The 21,719-nt window shown below is 42.2% G+C and overlaps 1 protein-coding gene and 2 long non-coding RNA genes across 3 annotated transcripts in view; 2 read left to right on the top strand and 1 right to left on the bottom strand.

Annotated features, from left to right (window-relative positions):
- Positions 1-2,854, top strand: part of LOC138486547 (uncharacterized) — a 94,011-nt gene extending 91,157 nt beyond the window's left edge. The window contains exons 2-3 of the long non-coding RNA XR_011274509.1: positions 2,154-2,267; positions 2,664-2,854. This is a non-coding gene — a long non-coding RNA (uncharacterized lncRNA). The remainder of the gene's footprint in view (positions 1-2,153; positions 2,268-2,663) is intronic.
- Positions 2,855-7,471: 4,617 nt separating this feature from the next.
- The window catches only part of LOC138567660 (uncharacterized), a 176,326-nt gene continuing 162,078 nt past the window's right edge, over positions 7,472-21,719 (top strand). Inside the window, exon 1 of the long non-coding RNA XR_011302274.1 lies at positions 7,472-7,637. This is a non-coding gene — a long non-coding RNA (uncharacterized lncRNA). The remainder of the gene's footprint in view (positions 7,638-21,719) is intronic.
- The window catches only part of LOC138567653 (beta-1,3-galactosyltransferase 5-like), a 79,470-nt gene continuing 70,631 nt past the window's right edge, over positions 12,881-21,719 (bottom strand). The window contains exon 3 of the mRNA XM_069646127.1: positions 12,881-20,155. Within this exon, the coding sequence (XP_069502228.1) occupies positions 19,581-20,155 (575 nt within the window). The 3' untranslated portion in view covers positions 12,881-19,580. The remainder of the gene's footprint in view (positions 20,156-21,719) is intronic.

Genomic DNA, 21,719 nt, shown 5'->3' with positions numbered 1-21,719 from the left:
TTGCTCTAGGTGGCTGGCCAGGGAGATCATGAGAGGACTGGTGAAGTGTTGCATCATCACTTTGTCTCCTACTGAGAGCACTCTAGTGAGGATCTTGCTGCTGTAGGTGACAGACCAGGGAGATCATGGGAGGGTTGGTGAAGCGTTGCATCATCCCTATGTCTCATACTGAAAGCACTCCAATGAGGGTCTTGCTGCTCTAGGTAGCAGGCCAGGCACTGCTGCTTGTCGCAGTAAATTGGAAAGTAGGTAGAGGAGTATACAAAAGCACAGCTAGGCAGAGAAGGACAAGCACACCTAAAGAGAGTCCCAGAAGTGCTGCCGTGAGCCCAGGTAACGCCAATCTAAGTGTGCAGGAAGGGTGTGCACATGTGCAGCCCTTTGTGGGACCCTTTATCCTTCACGGTTCCTCTTCCTATAGTTCAATCCCTCATCATGCCATCGCATAGTGAACCTATGGACAAGACCACACAGACTTGTGAGGATACCTTCCAAGAGAGTTACTGTGTCTCCAGGGCAGAGCCTCTTGCGGGGTTTTGGCACAGTCGAGTAATAAGGCATGATAGAGAGGGATGCCAGGTGTGGCAAAATGTGTCCCTAGCCCAAACTCCCAAATACTAATAATAGTGAGAGCCCACAAGCCACATAGACATACCCCTGCACTTGCGCGATCTCAATGTCACCTGGCCTAGTAAAATCGCTGTTTCTGTCCTCCCTCTGTTCCCCTCCTTGCCTCGTCGCGTCTTGAAACACTTGTGTGTAGGCGTGTTACAAATGCCGTATCATACCCAACCGTCAGACTGGGCCATAAAATTGCCTTGGGCACCAATGAAAAAGTGGCCCACAATTGTAAATGCCTATTCATTCCTTTTGTGACACTGTTTGAAAAGTACCCAAGGGGGAGAATGTGATGCAAGTTGTGCATTTTATTCAGCAACACTGGTAAAAACTATTAGCCGCATGGTGAAGTAACTCCTCAAACTGGCCCACATTGGGCAAAAAGGTGTCCCACTTTGACCCAATAAAACTTCCCACACAAGCATTTTGCATTTTGGGTCAGCCATAGGCCTGTCCAAGCCTGCTTTAAACTGATTAGTGAATGCTGTAGCCCATCCCCTCCTGAAAATAGCATAGAGACTCCCAAAAGAGGGCTAGGAAACATGTTCCTAAAGTATCCCAAATGAGGATCTGCAATATTCTATGAAATACCCTAGAACCCTGATCTCAGAGGTCCCAGCGAGTAACCCTGGATTAACTTGCTTCGGTGTCCAGAGGCATCTGAATTTGCTCTGGATGAAATCCATTGGAAGCTGCAGCTAAACCCAGCCTTGTAATAATAAGGTATAAAACAAAAACATGTTCCCATATGGCTGAAGTTCTAACACAATTTACAAGGCTAACAGTACCTATTCAACTGGTAGTTAATAAAGAACCAATCATTCAATTTGAAAAAAAAAATGCATTTAAATCACCAATCATACTTAACCTGACAGGCGCCATTTATTAATAGCCCCTAACATAAAAAACTCAAGGAATATATGCAGCAAGAAAAATATAAAATAAATAATTACCTTTCTATTGTTTTGCTCTATTCTCTCTAAGTTTTCGGGCTTGATTAGAGCAACTAAGCGAGCAGGCTTTGTGTCTGTCCTTTATGTTCACTATATTATTTTAAGTGAAATAAAAGACGGTCTTGTTTTTCCTGGAATTCGCTGGCTGCCGTTATTTGACCGCAGACGCCACTGCGATCGAATCTAGGATGCCGACCGAAAGGTAAGCCGCTTAGATCAAGCGGGCTTGGGCGTTCTCTAACAGGGAGCATAGCATACTGATGTTAGCTTTTTCCATTGCTTGCTTTCGTATAGATCTTGAACAGAATACATATGCGCGACGACTCGCCAAGAGTACAGCGCTCCTGCTTTGCTCGATACGAACAGTTCTGCTCCCGGTAACTGGGCACACAGGAGGCGGTTTGATTTACGAAACAGAAATCCATTGTTTTGTATGAGCCTTGCCATGCGGATGCATTAGTAATATCTAACAAAGGTATATCTTTATCGCGTTTGCCTTTCACCAATCTTATGCCGCCTTCTTCTTTCTTTCTAAGACTTCTGTGGGTATTTCGATTCAATTAAAGTCTGTATTTCTATTAGATTATCCCACAACTTGAAGAGTGAGCGACTCTGATGTGCATTAGAGGCCATTGGAGTACAAGTTACCAGGCCATTGGAATACAAGTTACCAACAAACCCAAATGGAGTTGGCAGGTATGTCCATAATAATTATTATTATTATTTTATTTTTTTATTACACCGAGTCACAACATAGTTTGGAGCAGGGATGAATACAAAGTGTGAACTAAGGCACTAAATGATAGGAAGCTATGATTCTGTGCCTTATACCATTGATCATAAAATTAATAACGGCCATATATGGTTTGCTGACGGTTCGCCTACATTTTTGAGGCATGCTTGTGATGCATCTGCTTATATTTAGGTATTCAGAGAATATTTGGACCTAAATTAAGGGGTACCAGATGAATTTGATGGGTAGAGAGATAGATTTGATTTCTCCCCTTATACAATTGCGAGTAATACTGAGTGAGGGGAGACAGTAAGCTATTTTAATTATTTTTTACAACATGTTTATTTGTTTATTTTTAGAATTTGTTAACGTTCATCCCATCCTGATGAAGACTTATATATTTTGTCAAGTCGAAACTATTTACCAACTGGGAAGCCGTGTTCTAAAGAAGACCTGCATTTATGGGCACCAATAGTAGATACTTTGTCTGGAATGAACTATTGTTAGCTTTATATGTGAAAGGATTTGGAAATTAATTTTACATTTCTCTTCTTTATCTCAAAATAATTGAAAGTTTTAGTGATTTATTTAGTCTGGATGAATGTATGAATGCATGTTTTATAGGATGCTTTTATAACCAAATTGATTAAAATGTTTAATGATGTTTTTTACATTCAAATCAAAATAAAATGAAATAATGATTTGATTTCCTTAGCCTTCTGCCTTCCTTCTCTTAGTTAGTCTCGCTCTCCTGGCACCACCTTGGTTTTCATTTCATGAAATGATGTCTACGCCATCCGCTAATAAGCGTGAGAACCACGTCCTGCGGTCAGAGGCACATATGCACTTATGCCTTGGGCGCGGCAAAATTGGCGTTTCGGTGGAGTGTCGAAAGATAAAGACCACCTTTTTCAGGAAATATAATCCTAAATTCAGCCCCTACAAAAACAATCAAATGACATAACAGCATGTTGTGTTTATTTTTAACACTTCTTAAACATTAAATGTGAGGCATTTAGCACGGAAGGTGATTTGGGAGTACCAAGAAATTGTAAGTAACACCGAATAGACACCCCTTTTCAGTTGGCAAGTGGGCCCCAGATATCCATCTCCCAGTGCTCACAGCCAGAAGTGAGGTAAACGACAGGATGCCAAGTTCAAAAGGACCATTAAAGGAAATAAAGCTCAAAGCCGAGAATAGCTATGAATAAGAAAGTAAGTGTATAGACATACAAGAATAGAGTGGATAACTGTAGAAATATAATTCAGTATGGAAAGAAATAAGAAAGACCATATTTAGTGAATTAGACAGACAGCCATTGTTGAGTATATTGAGTCCATACCTAAAGCACCACCGGGGTTGCCACCTAGAACAGCATCCCGAAGGGGAAGCCCCGCATATGGTACATGTACATATGTTGAGGACACCACAGAGCGATAAGGAATGTGTCTATGACGAAATGGATATCATTACGGCATTGAGCACTGATTATATTAATGCGTGCTAGCTCTCACGAAAACGCGTGAACTCAGGGGAAACACAAACCTATTTCCGACAGAGAAGTCATGCGCGGATGGGTGCCTTCGGAATGCGGCATCAAAAGCAGAACATGGAATTTCTAAACAGCCGTCAATGTAGGCCTCGGACAGGGCAAAGAGACAAGTTTCTCTGAGGTTGATGTCGCCGTCTGCACGTATAATATTAGCAATGGCTGAAAAGACAAATAGAATCAACTGTGACGAACCGCGAGAGATCTGCGGCATTAGTCACGGTAGGCACAACAACGCTTACCTGTGGCTCTCCTTGCAGTTAAAGAACGTACGCGTCGGACTGAGTGCGTGCCCACTCTGAAGCCCCAAAGGCAGATGTAAAGATTTGGGATTTCCGGGGGCGTGGCTATGCCTACACAGAAGACATAGAAAGAGGACTATGATGGTTATTCTCTCTAATTTCGCAATATACATAAGGGTGAAGCCCAACGTGCACGAGAACGACATAGTATATATCAGAAAAATACCCTCTAAACAGTACAGGGAAGAAACGATAGAAAAGTAGTATTTGTATAATCAACCAAAAAGAATAAAAAACAACAAATGAAAAGAGAGAAGGGGGTAAGAGAAACTAAGCAAAATGAGCAAACAGTAATTCGTAGAAGAGGTAGCCCCTGTCCTTATGCTGAAATGCATTAGGGGAGTAAGGGGTATATGAAATTACTGGGAGAGGATAGTTAGCACCACACTGGGATGCTTCATTTAACCCATGTTCAATAGTGTCCAGCATGAAGATCCAACGTGCCTCTTTCTCGGCTAGTGCTTGGAAGTGGGTTAGCAGCATTCTTGACCACATAAATGACCCAGCAGCGTAGATCTTCAGTAGTATGGCCGTATTCCATGAAATGGCTCACAAGGGGTGCGTTAATAGCTTTACACCAGATCCAGAAACGATGTTCCGTGATGCGTGTGTGAACCGGTCGTGTTGTTTTGCCAATGTACTTGAGCCCACAAGGGCACTCAATACAGTAGACCACCCATGGTGTCTTACAGTTAGAGTGGTGACGTAATTCTCAAGTTTTTCCATGTAGGGGGAATGTTTTTATTTTGACCGTGAATTTGCAAATTGAACAGGTTCCACATGGGAAGTGACCCGTCAGTGGGCATAAAACCCAGCTTGATGTGGTCGATCTTGAGGATTTATTTTGAATCGAGGCATGGACCAATTGATCCTTTAAGTTCTTCTGCCTTTCCATAGCAAAAATCAGCATTGGTTCTGCCGGTAAGCAGAGTTGTGCACAGGCCAATGTTTTTTTATGGCTTTTTTGATTAGAAAAGTGTGCGGACTTTAAGTAAGAGCACACACTAGTTTCTCATGAGAAGACACATCCTTAGGCTGTAGCAGAATGTCACGAGGGATAAATCTGGCCAGTTTGTATGAGTTTTTAACTAATTTCTTGGGGTAGCCCCGCTTCTGGAATTTGCCGGTAAGAATCCGTGCATAGTGGTCATAGTCAAAAATGGAAGTGCAGTTTCTCCTTAATCTCAAAAAATGAGAATACGGCAGATTATCTTTTTGTGTTCGTGGGTGATAGATTTTGAAGTGCAGTAATGTATTACGATCTGTTGCTTTTGTAAATGATGAACATGTCATTTTGTTAGTATCATGATGAATTAACAAATCAAAAAAGGGGATTTGCATCTTGCTTTTGGAAAGTGTAAATTGAATGGTGTGATGACACTGATTCAACTATGACAAAAAGGCATTCAGGTTGTCAGAAGTACTATGCCAGATGAAAATAATGTCATCTATGTAGCACCTCCAGTTCTCAATGTGTTGGCGAAAGGGATTAAGGTCTGAAAAAATGAATTTAGTTTCGAAGTCAGCCATGAAAATGATGGCAAAACTGGGGGCAAATGCTGCCCCCATAGCTGTCCCTTGGGTTTGCTCATAGAACTGGCCCTGGTATTTAAAATAGTTCTTGGTAAGTGCCAGGGAAACCAGTTCCATGATAAATTCAACCGGGGCTTTGCTACACGTTAAAGAACGCGTGAAGTTCGCGCAAATAGATTCCATAGCCTAGTCATCAATAATATTTGTGTAGAGTGCTATGATATCAAGCATGACCAAAAAGCTAATCATAGGGTTGAAGGGTTTGCCTTCAAAGAGTGAAATGACCAAGGTACTGTCCCTAAGATATGATGGCGTTTTTTGGCTAATCGGCTGAAGATATTTATCAACAAATTGGCAAATGGGTTCAAGGATGGTGCTGCAGCCTGCTAGTATTGGTCTGCCTGGTGGTTTAACTGCATCCTTATGGATTTTGGGAATTGCATAGAATTTTGCAGTGGAGCAGTTTTGTTTGTTAAGAAATGGGGCTTCTTTTTAGGTGACCCAGGTGCGTTGGAGGGCGTAGTCCGTAATCTCACGGATGGACTGCTGGATTTCTGCAATGGGTTCTTTACGCAAAAGACAGTAGCTACAAGGCACGCTGAGAAGTTCTAGTACCATGGTGTGGTATTGTGCCGGATTGAGGACCACTATGCCACCGCCCTTGTCTGCAGGTTTTATTACAATAAGTGGGTTATTGCGGAGAGATTTAAGGGCCTCTCTTTCTGGTTGTGTCAAATTGTAACATATGGACCTGTGTTGTGTTTGTAATTTCCTTTGGTCTTGCCAAATCAAGATGAGGAGCATTCACTGTTACAAAGCAGGAAAACTAATACTTCCAGTATAATGTAGAACATGAAGAATAATTGACTCTACTCACACCTACATACATGACCAAGCACATACTCTGTATTCTGCTCTGTATTAGATGCCCGCTCCACTGTGCCACTGCTTACACTCAGTTCAAGCCTCCACAAAGACAGTGCATAAGAGGTAACAGTACGAATGCAGAAATCCACGGTTCAAGGAGAGCTCTGCGAAGGACAAAAAGAGACTCTTTTGTTTACAAGTTTCATTTAAGGTGTGCCGGCTTTTCAGAAAGCTTTAAAAGATAAGGCAAGTCTAGCAACATATTTCACTGTCAGGGTACATATGAATGTTGTGTTGCCAATGTGTCACAAATGGCACACCAGAGTGAACATAGCTCTATCTTAATTTATGGTACGAAAGTGCAGTCCCTAATTTCAGAGGCAACCAATGAGAACTACATTGACAGCTACACATAGCAACATGTTGCATGACTTGCTGAAATGTCCTACATGTTCCACTACATGGTCAGCTTGTGCTGTGTTGCATGACTCTGATGGTCTTGGCAGTCATCTGAGGGTGGCATGGTCCATCTGATGCTAATGTTACGGAAAACACAACTATGCAACACATTTACAAAGGTCCACAGATCTTCTCCACTGACATGAAGGCAACAGAATCAAGACCTTGACATTCTAAGCTCTCTTTGCTTACAAGTATGCTTATGAGCAGTGTTGCATCTTTCCTATCCAAAAATAGAACCACACCCATCAGAGTTACAATTCAAGGCCCCTTGCATGTGTATTTTAGGCACTGTAGCACATATGTGTACAATCATGTGCAACATTTTAGTAACACCTAGTAATCAGTCCAGATCCTTTGCATGTTCAGCTTGATTGCAGGTATGGAACTGCTTTGTAAAAGGAACCTGTGTTGGGTCAAGCCGAGAAAACGGGTATAGCATTGCTAAGTATGAGGTGAGCAGGACAAGACAAGTCATATGTACATTTAATGTATTTTCTTTTCCCAGAAACGTGCTCCCAGCATGTGATGGACCCACGCAGAAATGGTTACAGTCCATTTTCCCTATGACACCAGGGAAGAGAGGCACTGTCGAGCCCCATTCAGTTCAGCCTTCCAGAAGGTATTTTATAAACTTCAACTCTCATAGCACTGTGTTTAGAACCTGCTGCAGCACATTAGAAAATACAGGCTTGCGACAGGTTAGTTGCCAAGGCCACAGTACCTTGAAAGGATCCAGTCACACAGAAGCACAGTCCAGTAAGTCATTTCAGAAAAGGAGGGACAGCCGCACAGATGGGCGTGCTTCTGCTTTCTCCTTAAACCTGTTCAGAATATCCACAATGGTCTGATAATTAAAGAATTAGTAGTTCAGTCATTGCACAAATGTTCACCTTTGTTTATATTCTTTGCTTCATGTGTCTTTGCTGTGCACTCACAAACACTACAGGGGGCACAGCAATGGGTGTGAACTTTTCAACCGCTAACGCTGAAGCAAAAAAAGTACTGGTAGCCATACTAGTGTTATGATGCCAACACTTCTTGATGGTTTTAGAGAAACCCAAGTGAAAAGAATTTATCATACAGTTTTTCTATGATGAAAAACAAAAGTGCATTATATACTGCAAAGTTATTTATTTCATACTTAGATGTTCATTGCATATTGTTGTCTAGAATAGATATTCAAACCTGTTTTTATAGGAATGGATGACTTTGTGCATTGTGTGTGACAGCATTAGATAATAGCAGGCTGGTTGTATAAGCAAAATACTGTGGCTGGTTTCCCCAGCATAACGTTAGGGGACCATCATTGGTTTTCACTTACTATTTTAAATAACACTCAATATCCAGATACAAACACCCTGCATTTTTTTCCAGAATCTTGGGGTGCAATTGTTGTGGTAGGGGTTTTAGATCAGGGGGTGTCTCACCGTATGAATATACAAATTAGATAAAATCGCTGACAGTCTCTGTTTCAGCACTACTTGGATGGGGTGAGTCTCAGAGGGATTAGAGCTTCCTAGTATATAGGAACCATGCCTGTCTTCTCAAGACTATTGTGACAGATGAATCCTCTGCAATAGCTGGGATTTGCCCAGGATCATAAACATCAGTTGGTGAACCTGGGATTTGACAGCAGTCACTTTATTAAACACTTGGCCACATATCTCATCAGGATGAATTGTTAGATTTGAGTGTAAACAAAGCATTATATGTGGGGAATCCAGAGTGCCTCTTATGTGAAACATGCAGTACACTGGTACATGTATAAGCATATGTTTTTACTTGGTTTCATTAAGTGCAACAGGCAAGTCAGGGGTATAGACAGGGCAATCAGGTGGTCTGGTAATCAGCACAGATGGGTGGAGCATCCAGTACAATCTGGAAAGCAGTACTCAGTCTCCCAAAGTAATGCTGATGCATCCATCACTCTTTGCATTTCTCAAGGAATGGAACATGAACAGTTACATTGTGCATCCGGCAATGCAGCTTCAGAATTAGTATCTAGCAAGAACTTTGGTCTGTAGGGAGCTGCTGAAGGGCAGGCTTCTGCCACAGATGCAAATCCGGTGGCAGATAGGGAAGAAAATAATGTCCCTGTCAATGGCTATGATGTGGATGGTGATACTTCCAGAGGCAGTGGGGTCCCATTTCCTCCTATAAATTCATGATCAAATCTCAGATATTGATTGGTTGGACAGAAGAACAAGCTGCATATTTGAAATCACATAATCACTGGGTACTGATTAAGAAAGGAAAGTTAGGATGCAGCGTGTGTGGGCGTGTGTGTGTGCGCGCTAGAATTAGTAGATACAGTTTATTACACACACCTATCAGAGGAGTTGAGAAGTGTGATTATCTAAAGAATGGATTCAGTCCCTTGTTTGCACGGCCTCAACAAAAAAGGCTGAGCATAAGGACGGCCATGGCCACCAGCAAGCACACATGATCCTTCTCTAAGCAAAAGAAGGAGAGATTGCAAAAAATTGAAAAAGAAATGCATGGCAAGAGGTAGTAACAAGTCACATTTTCGAGACTGTGCATACAATAAGTAAGCAAGAAGGGCCATTCACAGACATGCCCACACTTGTGGATTTGGAGGCCAGGAAAAGTTGCTCAGACATATGCGATTACATTGTAGAAAAAGACCTGAAATTTGCCATTTTGATTGACAAATGCACAACTGCAAATTACCTCTCAGTGTTATTAGTTTGTATCAGAACAGCATTTGGAGGAGAGAGCACCACCATTTTTTGAAAGTTACCTCCATTGGTACACACAATTGTGCAATCAATCACTAGAGAACTTCAGCCTGGACTGTATTTTTCACAAGATTCATTTTTTTTTTAAATTAATCTCGTTCTCCGCAGATGGTGCTTCTGCAATGATGGCGTGGGTGTCGGTGGTTGCGACACAATTGAAGAAAACAGAAAACAATCCATACCTACTTTTCTGTCACTGCTACAACCATCAGCTAGACATGGCTGTGGAGGATACCTTGATAGACCTTTCTGAAAGCAATAACTTGAATGCTTTTATGGATGCATTTTCTGCCCTTTATCACAGCTCTCTGAACAAGAGCAATTAGCGCTCATTTTTCCAGAATAGAGAGGGTTCTTGACAGTGGCATAGCACAAAATGTAGGGTACCCCCTGTGCACCATGCTGAGAGCCCCCCAAGCTCAGCAACAAAGCAGGGGTCGCGCTACATTCTGGACTGACCTGGGCCACCACCCATGCAGAATACGCACAATGATCATGCTACTGCAGGGGCATGCTGGGCATTGCACTAGGAGAAAGAGATACATCTGAGTTTTAATCAAACCTTAAATCTTTCACCTAGTGTAGAAACAAAGGGATTGTGCCTGGTTCTGGGCACCCAAGTGTACCAGCCAACACTGTGCACGGCCAGAAATATTACGCAGAATAATGATACAATAAGAAAACATGTTCATGCTATCTCTGACAGTGGGCCTCATTACACGATAGGCGGAGAACCAAGGTGCTATTAGCACCGGCACCGCCTTGGTGGAAAGGGGAATTACTGCCCCATTCCAAGGTTGGCGGGGCGGTAATTCCCCCTTCCCCCATCGCCCTTCCCCATTCCCATTTTGTCATAGGGCTCTATGGGAATGGGGAAGGCGCTAATTACGGTGCCGCATATTGCGGTACCGTAATTAGCACCCTGGCCCCTTTGCAGGTTGGTTTTTAACACCTGCTAAACAGCAGGCGTTAAAGTACCTACCCGCAAAGGGACCTCGTAGTAAGGCGGTAAGGGTTTACCGGTACCGGTGCCCTTACCGGTACCGGTAAAACCTTACCGCCGTCCGTGTAATGAGGCCCAGTATCCCCATATGTGAACATTCTCTTGTTGGCTTTGCCGTTATTGCCAGGAAGAAAGCAACTGCTCAACTCCTGCACCACCATGTAAGGATACTCGTCAAGTGGAATTTGCCCTTAATGCGAGTGCCACATGCAATGCTACAGTAAGGAGACATTGTGCTACACGCTATAAACCCCCCACCACAAACACCCCTCCATGTAATAACATTCATCAAGTTGACTTTGCCCACAATTGCCAGTAAAACCTGTAAATAAAATCCATGTTCCAATGCCCCTTGCACAGGCTCTAAGCTTGAACACACACATTCATACCCATTAACCCACCAGTCACTCACCCAGTGGTGGATGGTGCATTGTTTTAATTGAAGGGGCATACATATTTCCCTCAAATATAGCAGAGTGACCGAGCATAGTAAGGAGCTCAAACCAAAGAGGGGGCCCTCTCCACCAAAGATACATGTTGAATAATGGGTTAAAGTGGTACATTATATAGCATACCTTCTGAGAAAAATTGGGTACAAAGGCAGAGTGTTTGCTATTGTTTTTGTAGGGTAACTCCAATTCATAAACCCAATACTTGCAAGTCACTAACAGTGCACAGGAGCAATAATACTTTAATTAATGTAATGCTTTGCTATTAAAAATGCCATGCCACAATAAGAAAACATGTCCAAACTGGCAGCCCAATATAGGCCAGTTTGGACACGTAATAACACTTATCATGTTTGCTTTAGCCTTGACGATGCCCAGTAAAACGTACCATGCCACAGTAAGATATACCGTGAATGGTTGCACCAAAATAGCAGTTTAAGCACGTAATTACACTTATCATGCTTATTTTATCATATACGCCCAGATAAATATACAATGCCACGGTAAGAAAAGGCTAGACAGGCTGCACCCAAATGCCAGTCTAGCCAGATAATGGCACTTATAAGGATTACTTTATCAGAGATTCCCAGTAAAAAAGTCAATCCACAGTAAGAAGTGGATAGACCAAATGCACAAAAATGCTAGTCTAGCCACATAATAAGCTAACCCGATTATAGATGCACAGAAAATCATGCCATTCCACAGTAAGTAATGGCTAGACTGGCTGCACCCAAATTGCAGTCTAGACATGTAATAACACTTATCAGGCTTACTTTATTATAAAAGCCCATTAAATAAAGTCACGCCACAGTAAGAAATGACTGGACTGGCTGAACCAAAATGCCAGTCTCACCACTAATAAAACATATCATAACTACTTTATTATGGATGCCCATTACGAGTTAGCATAACAACCCCCACCACACCCTCCTCACATGTTCCCTCTCACTACCACTCCCATGCCGCAACCCCCACAATCAGCTCCTTGGACCAGCATTATCTCCACATCCCTATTTCTCATCCAAGTGCTTATGTATCAGCCAGCTTGCCTCATATGTAAGTACTGGGACGAGGAATAGTGGGTCTAGGAGTAATGAAGATGACCATTAAGTAAGCGAGGCATTCCCTCCACGTCTCTCTTCCTCATCCCAGCAAGGTGCCTCATACACAAGTACTGGGACAAGGAAGAGTAAGGCTAAGAGTAATGGAAATTACTAGGATGTAATCCAGGCATTAAACACAAGCACACACATTCACACACCAGCCACTCACTCATTTATACGTGCAACAATTCAACAGGCACTCACACACATGCACACCCAGCCACCAATACATTGTGCATTCATACACATTACATAATATACATCTATACACACACACTCTTTCATTCACACACGCACACATACATTTTAAAAAAAAAGTCTTACCTTTTCTGATCTGAGGAACCGGTCTGCAGGTAGGCCTCCAACTCCCTACTCCACGCAGCAAGATCGCTAGTTTCTGTCATGTGTAGAGCAGACAAGCCGGAGTTTTCCATGTCCTGTGGGGGCCCTTGGACTTCAAAAAGAAAGAATTAATTTCTTTTTGAAGTCACTCTGGCTTCCGAACATTGTTTTTTTCCTGGTAAAGAACGGAACCGTAACAGAAATGATTCATTTTTTAAATTTTTTTATTTGGTTTAGTTGCGATACAACTTTTTCAAATAGATGTTTTCCTTCGCTTTCAAATCATGAACAGTTATATCAACAATGTTGAACATCAGATCCCATATTTGCAGATGTTACAGACTAGTTAGCACATTCACAGTTTTCACTTATACTGACAGAAGAAATAAAATGAAGAAACAAAACAAGCAAGATAAAATCAACAAGGTAAACCATCCTATAATATCACATATCACTTAAAATAGAATTAAACGAATTTTGCCTCATCTTCACGACAGTCTCTCTTCACATCTTAGACTTTTAACGAATGCGTATTTAGCTTCCTTAAAAATCTTACAGTTGCTAGGTTCACAGCTATTCTCTGTGCATTAAAAGCAACTTCCCGCATGTTCAGTTTTGATAGTGTCTGATATTCTCCAAAAGACCTGAAGTAATGTTCTCGCCTAGCTGCGGATAAGTTATCACATTCCGCTACGAGAGGTTTCATAGTTTCGGGCTATTCTGGATTCTTGCAAAAACGGCACGTGACATCTATTACAGTATTATTCCTTCTGGCAATTACAGCTTGAGTCGCCCCAAATCGAATCTCATTCTCAGGATATCCGCTCTATATTGATGGTCTGGGAATTTCAGAAGATACTTCGGGCCGTGTCAAGTTTTATCTCTGTAAACGCTCCTCCAGGGAAGCTTTTATATTTCTTGCATTCCATATTAGTATTACACCAATCCATGGTCCACACTTTTTGTTCCGCCCTCTCAGGCTTAGTTACCAACAGATCGAAATCAATATATGCGCTGGTCATGGTAGTACAACAAGCACATAGCCAAGAGGCCAGAGAGCCAATTCCTTCCATACTCATATCCAGGGCCGATAGTAATGACGGAGTGTATGCATTCGCTGTTTTGCATTTTGCATAAAGCATCGACCTATTCCACTCCACTACAGCACTGAGAGAAGTCAAACCCAATTTGAAGCGCACAATCTGTACCGGACTGTATTTTGCAATAGGCAGCAATGCCTTCCAACATACACCTTCCAGTAAGTTCCAGTCTATTTGGTTTTCAGACAATTTAGTATGCCCTCCATATGCGATTGTCGGGCCAACCTTACCCGTATAAAATGTTAACACTGGGGCAATGCAGAATCTCCCGCATTTTGCTTGTATAACTTTAGCTTGAGAGGTTAGTGTGTTGATTTGGCATCTTAATTCGAAGTTTATACAGGCCTTCGTTCTTTGTGTCATTCATAACTACACCCAAATATTGATCGTTCTTTGTTATTTCGATTGTTTTGTTATCCACCACCTCGCTCCATTCTTTGTTTGGAGTAAAGTCATCTCATGATATTGGATTTGTTGACATTTATTGATAGCATGTTTTCTTTAGCATAGTTGGAGAGCTTGTTCAATTGCCTTTGCAGGCCTATTGGGGTCCGTTCCATAATGACCAAATCATCCACATAGAACAAATGCAGAATTGGTTTGGCTCCTAATTTGGGTGGAAAATATACAGTGTTATGGAATGGCAGATACATGTCTTTTATATAGAAATTGAACAAAGTTGTGGCGAATATGCAGCCTTGTTTAAGGCCTCGGCTAGTGGGTATGGAGTCAGATAGCAGCCCGCTTTGAGTCAGTTTGACCTGGATGGTCGTATTCATTTAGAACTGTTGCAGAGCTTGTAATATATAGTTTGGACAGCTTGCCTGGATTAATTTTGACCATAAGATTTGTCTTGAAATTGAGTCGAATGCAACTCGAAAACCAATATAAGCTAGAAAAATCGGGTATTTTTTCATCTCTGCTTGTTTTTCAAGGCTGAAAGTATTATGAGATCAATCCCAAGTCTAGCTATGAATCTGGATTGATGCAGATCTGACAGTTTAGTCTCTACAAACCCTTTGGTTAGATCTCTTAATATCAGTCGAGTGTATAGTTTGCCCGAAATATCTAAGAGTGCCAGGGGCCGATAGTTCTCAGGCCGCTTCCTGTCACCTTTTTCAAAGATTGTTACTAGGATTGATTTCTTCCAGGTACTCGGTATACGACCCTGTCCTAGTAACACTTGTAAACAGTACATACAGAATTTCTGTCCATTCATTCAGCTTTGAGTACCACGTTTGAAAGACCATCAGGTCCCGGTGCGCGTGAAGTACTCAGTCTTTTAATTAAGGTCATGATATCATGACGATCAAATTCGAGTTGTTTGTTGTCTATCTGGGTAGTGGCCATTTCTATTGTCTGATTGGGGACTCCATAAATATCTGTGTAATATGCAATCCAATCCGCGTCTGGGATCGAACTTAGCATCAATTAATCTGTTCTCTTATTAGGCGCTTCATTTAACAATTTCCATATCATAGAAGTCGATTCGGTTGTTAGTGCCGTTAGCATTTGTTCATTCAGTTCTTGTTTGACCTTTATCAAATGCAATAGCATTGAATGCCATACCAGAGGAAAAAAAAACATTGAAAAAAAGCATTGAATGCTTTTTTCTTAAAGGTAAAGTGATTCGTTTTATTAAAATGGGTTTTAAAGGTTAAAAAAAAGGGGGTTGGGAGACCCCCCCCTTAAAAAAACATGAAAAAATGCATTCAATGCTTTTTTTTCCCTCTGGTATGGCATTCAATGCTATTGCATTCGATGCAATGACTATAAACCCCTTTGTTCTATGTTGTAACACAAAGTTCTTATATTTAGTAAGCAGCCGTCTCAATTTCACTTTGTCATCATTATCCATACTTAATATTAACCTACATGAGTCTTTGTTTAGCTTTTCTTTAGCATTTTGCATGATCTTGTCAAATGAAGGTTTGTGTTTGTAACTAGTTTGCATACCTTTTACATGTGCCTCTGAAAATAACATGAAAGCATGTGTGCATTTTATTTTGACCTTGTGACGCTTGGATCTCATAATTATAATACTGTGTGGGGTGACATGTGCTCTACCCCATATAATTTGCAGTATATTATGGTCACTATGATTGTTGTTTACAACTTTGAAGTTGATGACATTATGTACCTCAAACTGTGATATGAACACATAATCAAGAATAGAAGGAGACGTGCCTCGTTTCCATGTAGCTCTAGGAGGAATGTCATCTTTGAAGGTACCATTCAGCGTGGTCAGGTTGCGAGCTTCCATCAATTTTAGCCATCTTTTAGTTTTTACACAGGCTGATTTCCTCCTATCATCCAAGCAAGTCATAATGCCATGGACCCCCCCCCCCAGTGCCAAGGCCTTTTTTGGTAATTTCAGTATTTCGCCATTCAATGACTTCTAACGTCCTTGGCACTTAAGGGTTTTTTAAAAAGAAAATTTATTTTTTAAGTCTGAAGTTGCCCCCCCACCGCCCTTAGGACATCTGACAGCCGGGCCCAACACACAGAGGGGGAACCCCGCTATGCCAAGTGATCTTTCTTGATACAAGATGCCGCAGCAGGTACGTTGCGCGAGACCTCAATCCAGCCCTTGCAGATCACTTTCATTTAGCAGCTGTGGGCACAAACCGTGGAGGTCCTGGAAGTGTGAACTATAGAGGCCTTCTGGGACTCAAGTGTGGAGTTCGTAAAGAACCTGGGGCTGATGAAGGATGTTCTATGTGAACCAGCTGAACTTTCTTTAGCAAACTATATCCCTCTGACAAAATCCCATATTCTAATTTGATTCCAAATTAAGCTTTTTGAGGTGGAAGCAGCGTGCAGGTAAGCAGAGTTTACCAAACTTGCCACACAATCTGGCAATACCCTTGAAGGACAAGGGGTTTTGTTGCATGGAGGGCAAAAGATTGATTTAGATATCAACAAACAGAGTGTTTACGAGACTAGAAGGACAATGGTGGGAAGTGTGTGCCACAGGAAATGCTCCCACTCATTAAAACACGAGGGACTGTAGCCATATCTGCGGCGCAATGGGAACCTGTTCGGTCACATGACTATTACAGGTACACCCATTGGAAACTCACTAGGCATTAACAGAGCGAGTAATTTGTTGTTTTAGCACCATAATGGGCCACCCTTCATCGACTTCAATCCTGAAAAACATGTAAAATATTGGCTTCTTCAGGTTAGGCAGAGTGCAGATCACACAGCTTGCCAGCCACGGTAGCACAAAGTTGATGAGGATGAAAAAAAAAAATGTTTGGTCTCTACTGTAAACTATTGCTGCATTTTTATATGCATTGACATGATTGTCAAGCTTTTTTTTACTGCAAAAGAGAACATTATCCCTAACCCCACAATTAAAATGTACATGCTGTTTAGCACTTTGGGCCTTGTTACGAGTACAGTGGTGCGGTTAAAAAAAGGCGGTAACGGAGCAGTACCTCCAGCAAAAGACAAGGTAAATCTGCCGCTTTTACTGCCGAATATCGGTGGAATTACCACTGGTGGTAATTCCACTGTAATCCCCATGGGGTCCTATGGGCTTCAATAAATGGGAACTAACACCGCCTACCACAAGTGGCGGTAACAGTAATACCGTTTAATGGTATGCCAGCAGATTTACCACCGGAATACCACCAAAATCGTAATAAGGCCCTTTATCGTTTTAATTTGCTAAAATTCCAACCCGCTTCTACTGGAGGCAAATTGGGCATTCATCGCAACTGTCTGGCATGCTGGTCACATTCCAACGCTGGATTTTTTGCCTGCTAACAAGGAACTCAGGACAAAAGGAAGTTGTGATTTTCCCAGGATCACACAGTTCATAAGGAGAAAGCTGGCATCAGAATGAGATCACATATCTTACAAAAACGTGTTCATTAAAATGAGCAAAAACTGAAGAATAAAAGGAAAGCCAAACAATCTTATAACTGCAGCAAAAGTTAAAAACAAGTATTTAATGAAAGTATCTATGAGCAAGGAGCATTTACTCCCAACAAGCATCTATATACAGAAGCTTTCGGCTTATGCTCTGGGTGCACCAGAACTGTTAGTTGCAAGGAAGCAAATATCACTGAAACGCATCATCCTTGCTTTGAAATAAGATACTCCTTTTGATGGGAAGGGAGCATTGCATCTTCATAGCGACTTGTGCAATGTTTGTGTAGTAGGGGCAAAGATGGCATATATAAGGGACACAACGAAAGTGATTTAAAGTAGAACAAGAACAACGTTAAGTCATCTTCTGACGGAGTGCGTTGCCTTGGTTGATCAACGTTTAATACATGTCAGATATCTTATGGAGTTATATAGGTTTCTTTCACCAGAAACTTTATGAAAGATTATAATACATGCTGGCTTTTTTACTCAGGCAAGAATAAGAGCACTTGCATTTTTGTATGACATGAAACTCAATGAGAGCAACTTATGTAAAATAACATGAAGCTGAAAATATCATATATACATCCAAGATAACAAATGTAACCCTAATCGTGGTTATGTCAATTCTGAGTCAACTGAGTTAATGATTTATTTGGCAATTAGGTTAACAACTTCTTCTGTTATTGCTCTTGGTTTACAACATAATTGGGTTGTTGTTTAATTTGATATATTTTGGTTTTACATATTTGGCATTTATTATTCATTTTGCACATTTCTGGTCAAGATTTGATTCTTTTGATTTTGTATGAATTGGATTTTTTTATTAATGTTGTTAAGGATTTCTTGATATGTTTCTTAATTGTGATTCTAAGTTTATGAACAATATATTGTAAAGTTGATTTATATCAGCTAAATCAATAAAAAAAAGAAAAAAATGTATGTGGAGTTGACATTTGGTTTGGAACAAAACATCATGAAATATTTGACACCATTATTTAAAAAAAGTAGTCTTGATTTCCCCTTCCAGCATTGGATATTATAAGTGACTATGTCACGGTGCCCCAAGTCTCCCTTCCTAGGGACCTATTCAGGCCCCTTTCTGCATGGCTACAGACAACATACAGTGCCAGTCAGTTCCCTGCGGTGCAGACACACTCTACACCCTTCTTTGTATAGCCACTTCATTGAATGCACCTGGCCTCTCGAGCTGAGCTCCCGTGGTAGAGCTGGGGGCCTGTGTGGAACCCGGAACCCAGCTTCTTCTGTTTCTGCCAGGTAGATGATTCCGCTTTCATCATTTGATCTGGGAACACTAAGAAATTAGTTTCACAAATGCCCTTGTTTGTTCCCACAAGGCACTTTCTGTCCCTTCATTTATCCGCCGCGTCTCAGTATATTCCCCAACGGTGGTGCTCGATGCACCGCGTCACCCTCGGGTGCAGAGTAAGGTGCCTTGACAAACTCACTGGTTGCTCCTCCTAGCCCTTTCCAGAAGGATCCCCTGAAGACCAACAGAGAGATCCGGAAGCAGGAGCATAGAGTACAGTCTTTCTTCTTGCTAGAAAGTCTCACTCATGCCACCATCTAGTCACGGTCACCTATTGTTCTTACAACGAAGAATATCATTGATGCAGTAGAGGTGGATTGGTCCATTTAACATATGCACAGGGTTCTATGTTGAGTAGATTACTATGTCCTTAGATCCCACTGCTGCCTGGTTATGCCAGAATCTCTGAACAGGCTGGTCATGGTTGAATGTGTAAGACCAGGTGCAAGCACGGTAGCGTCCATTGAAAAGGCCCACATTTTGTGAGATAGAAAGGCCCAAAGTGACTATTAGGATGGGATAGTTCGAAAAGAGCACATTTACAAAACTTTATTAATCTGTGAGGAAAAATGATTCACTCCAATGTGCAGGTAGCCATTACTCTGCATCCGAGGCGCTCTTCCAACAGAAGCAGAAGACTTTACAATGCTTTTTGAGCCTACCTACTAAAAACATGAACGCAACTCCCAAGGATAGTATGAGGAGGACATACAGCAGGAAAACCTCACTCTCTGGGCATGACACCTCCCCCTGTAGGCCCTGCCAGATCTGGACTAGCACCTCCGGCGTGACACCATGGACGACAAGTGCCCTCTTGTAACTGCACAACCCACCCCAGGTGCCCAAGGTGTAGAACCGATCATCATGCCGGAAGGAGAGATTGGCGGCCAATGCCAGGAGGCCAAAGTAGACGTCATCTAATGGAAAGCCGGGTAGCCAGGTGGATGCCTGGTAGAGGGCGGGGATGAAGTCACCGGGCATTATGAACCCACCCCCTGATACAAAGAGCGGGTAAACTAGGTAGGGAAATAGGTCCTCGCTGACTCTGTACTTCCCTGTGCGCATCACGACTGACGTGTTCTGCATGCTTCCGTGAATGGCAGCCGCTGCATCCGGAGTCTCCGCCACATATCTCACCACGACCTCAGGGTTCACAAACTCATCGTCATCACCTGCAGAAATAACCAGAGGTAATAAGTATGCGCTGAAGACCAATGACTAACTTGCTGCCAAGGACAGTTTCTGAAATCTATGGAGTCCTCAGATCTCCTGAAAAGGTAATTGTCTCACAGAATAGTGTCCTCTGACTGGTTAATGGCACACCTTATAATTGTGGGTTCATACAGCCATTCAGAGAGAAGGGGGAGCAATGCAGCAGTGTGTCTTGAGGTGAGGGTAAATTATAAAGCAGCACACATAGAGCAAAGGAGAAGCCACACAGCAGTATTCCTGGGAGTGAAGGGAGGCCAAGACAGCGGTGTATCTGGAGGATAGGAGGAACTATAGCAACTTATGTAGAGTTAATGTGGACTCATAGTCGCACACCTACAGCAAAGGAAACACCATTTGGCACAAACACCAGATGGAAGCCAATGTGAAGTCATAGACAAACCCCTAGGGAAAAGGACAGATCATATTGCACATCACCTAGATGGACACTAATGGGGAATCATAGCAGCACATGCAGGGAAAAGGCCAGCTCATATGGCACATCTAGGTGAAAGCTAATGTCGAATCATAGCAGCACACTTCAGGAAAAGGCCAGACCATAAGGAACAACACCTGATGGATGCGAATGTGGAATCATAGCAGCACACCTAAGGAATAGGTCAGACCATGTGGCAAATCTAGGTGGAAGCTAATCTGGAATCATAGCAGCACACCTAGGGAAAAAGCCAGCTCATATGGCACAACACCTAGACGGAAGCTAAAGTGGAATCATAGGTGCACATCTAGAGAAAAGGTAAAACCACAGGGCACAGCATCTACATGAAAGCTAATGTGGACTCATATCCGCCCACCTAAAGCAAAGGTCAAACCATTTGGCACAACCACCATATGGAAGCCAATGTGGAATCGTAGCAGCACACCTAGGGAAAATGTCAGATCATATAGCACAATATTTAGATGGAAGCTAATGTAGAATCATAGTCGTGCACTTAGGTAAACGGCTACAAGATATGGCACAACATCGTGATGGAAGCTAGTGTGGAATCGTAGCAGCACACCTAGGGAAAAGGTCAGATCATATGGAACAACACCTAGATGGAAGCTAATGCAGAATCATTGCAGCACATGTAGGGAAAAGGTCAGTCCATGTGCAACAACATCTAGATGGAAGCAAATGTGGAATCGTAGCACACGTGGGGAAAAGGTCAGACCATATGGCACAACATCGTGATGGAAGCTAGTGTGGAATCGTAGCAGCACACCTAGGGAAAAGGAACGATCATATGGAACAACACCTAGATGCAAGCTAATGTGTAATTATAGCACCACAAGTGGGGAAAAGGTCAGACCATATGGCACAACATCTAGATGGATGCTAATGTGGAATGATAGCACCACAAGTGGGGAAAAGGTCAGACCATATGGCACAACATCTAGATGGATGCTAATGTGGAATGATAGCACCACAAGTGGGGAAAAGGTCAGACCATATGGCACAACATCTAGATGGATGCTAATGTGGAATGATAGCACCACAAGTGGGGAAAAGGTCAGACCATATGGCAC

This window comes from Ambystoma mexicanum, chromosome 1p (genome assembly GCF_040938575.1).
Source record: "Ambystoma mexicanum isolate Mex_15411 chromosome 1p, UKY_AmexF1_1, whole genome shotgun sequence".
Taxonomy (NCBI): Eukaryota; Metazoa; Chordata; class Amphibia; order Caudata; family Ambystomatidae; genus Ambystoma; species Ambystoma mexicanum.
This window is presented reverse-complemented; position numbering and strand designations above follow the sequence as displayed.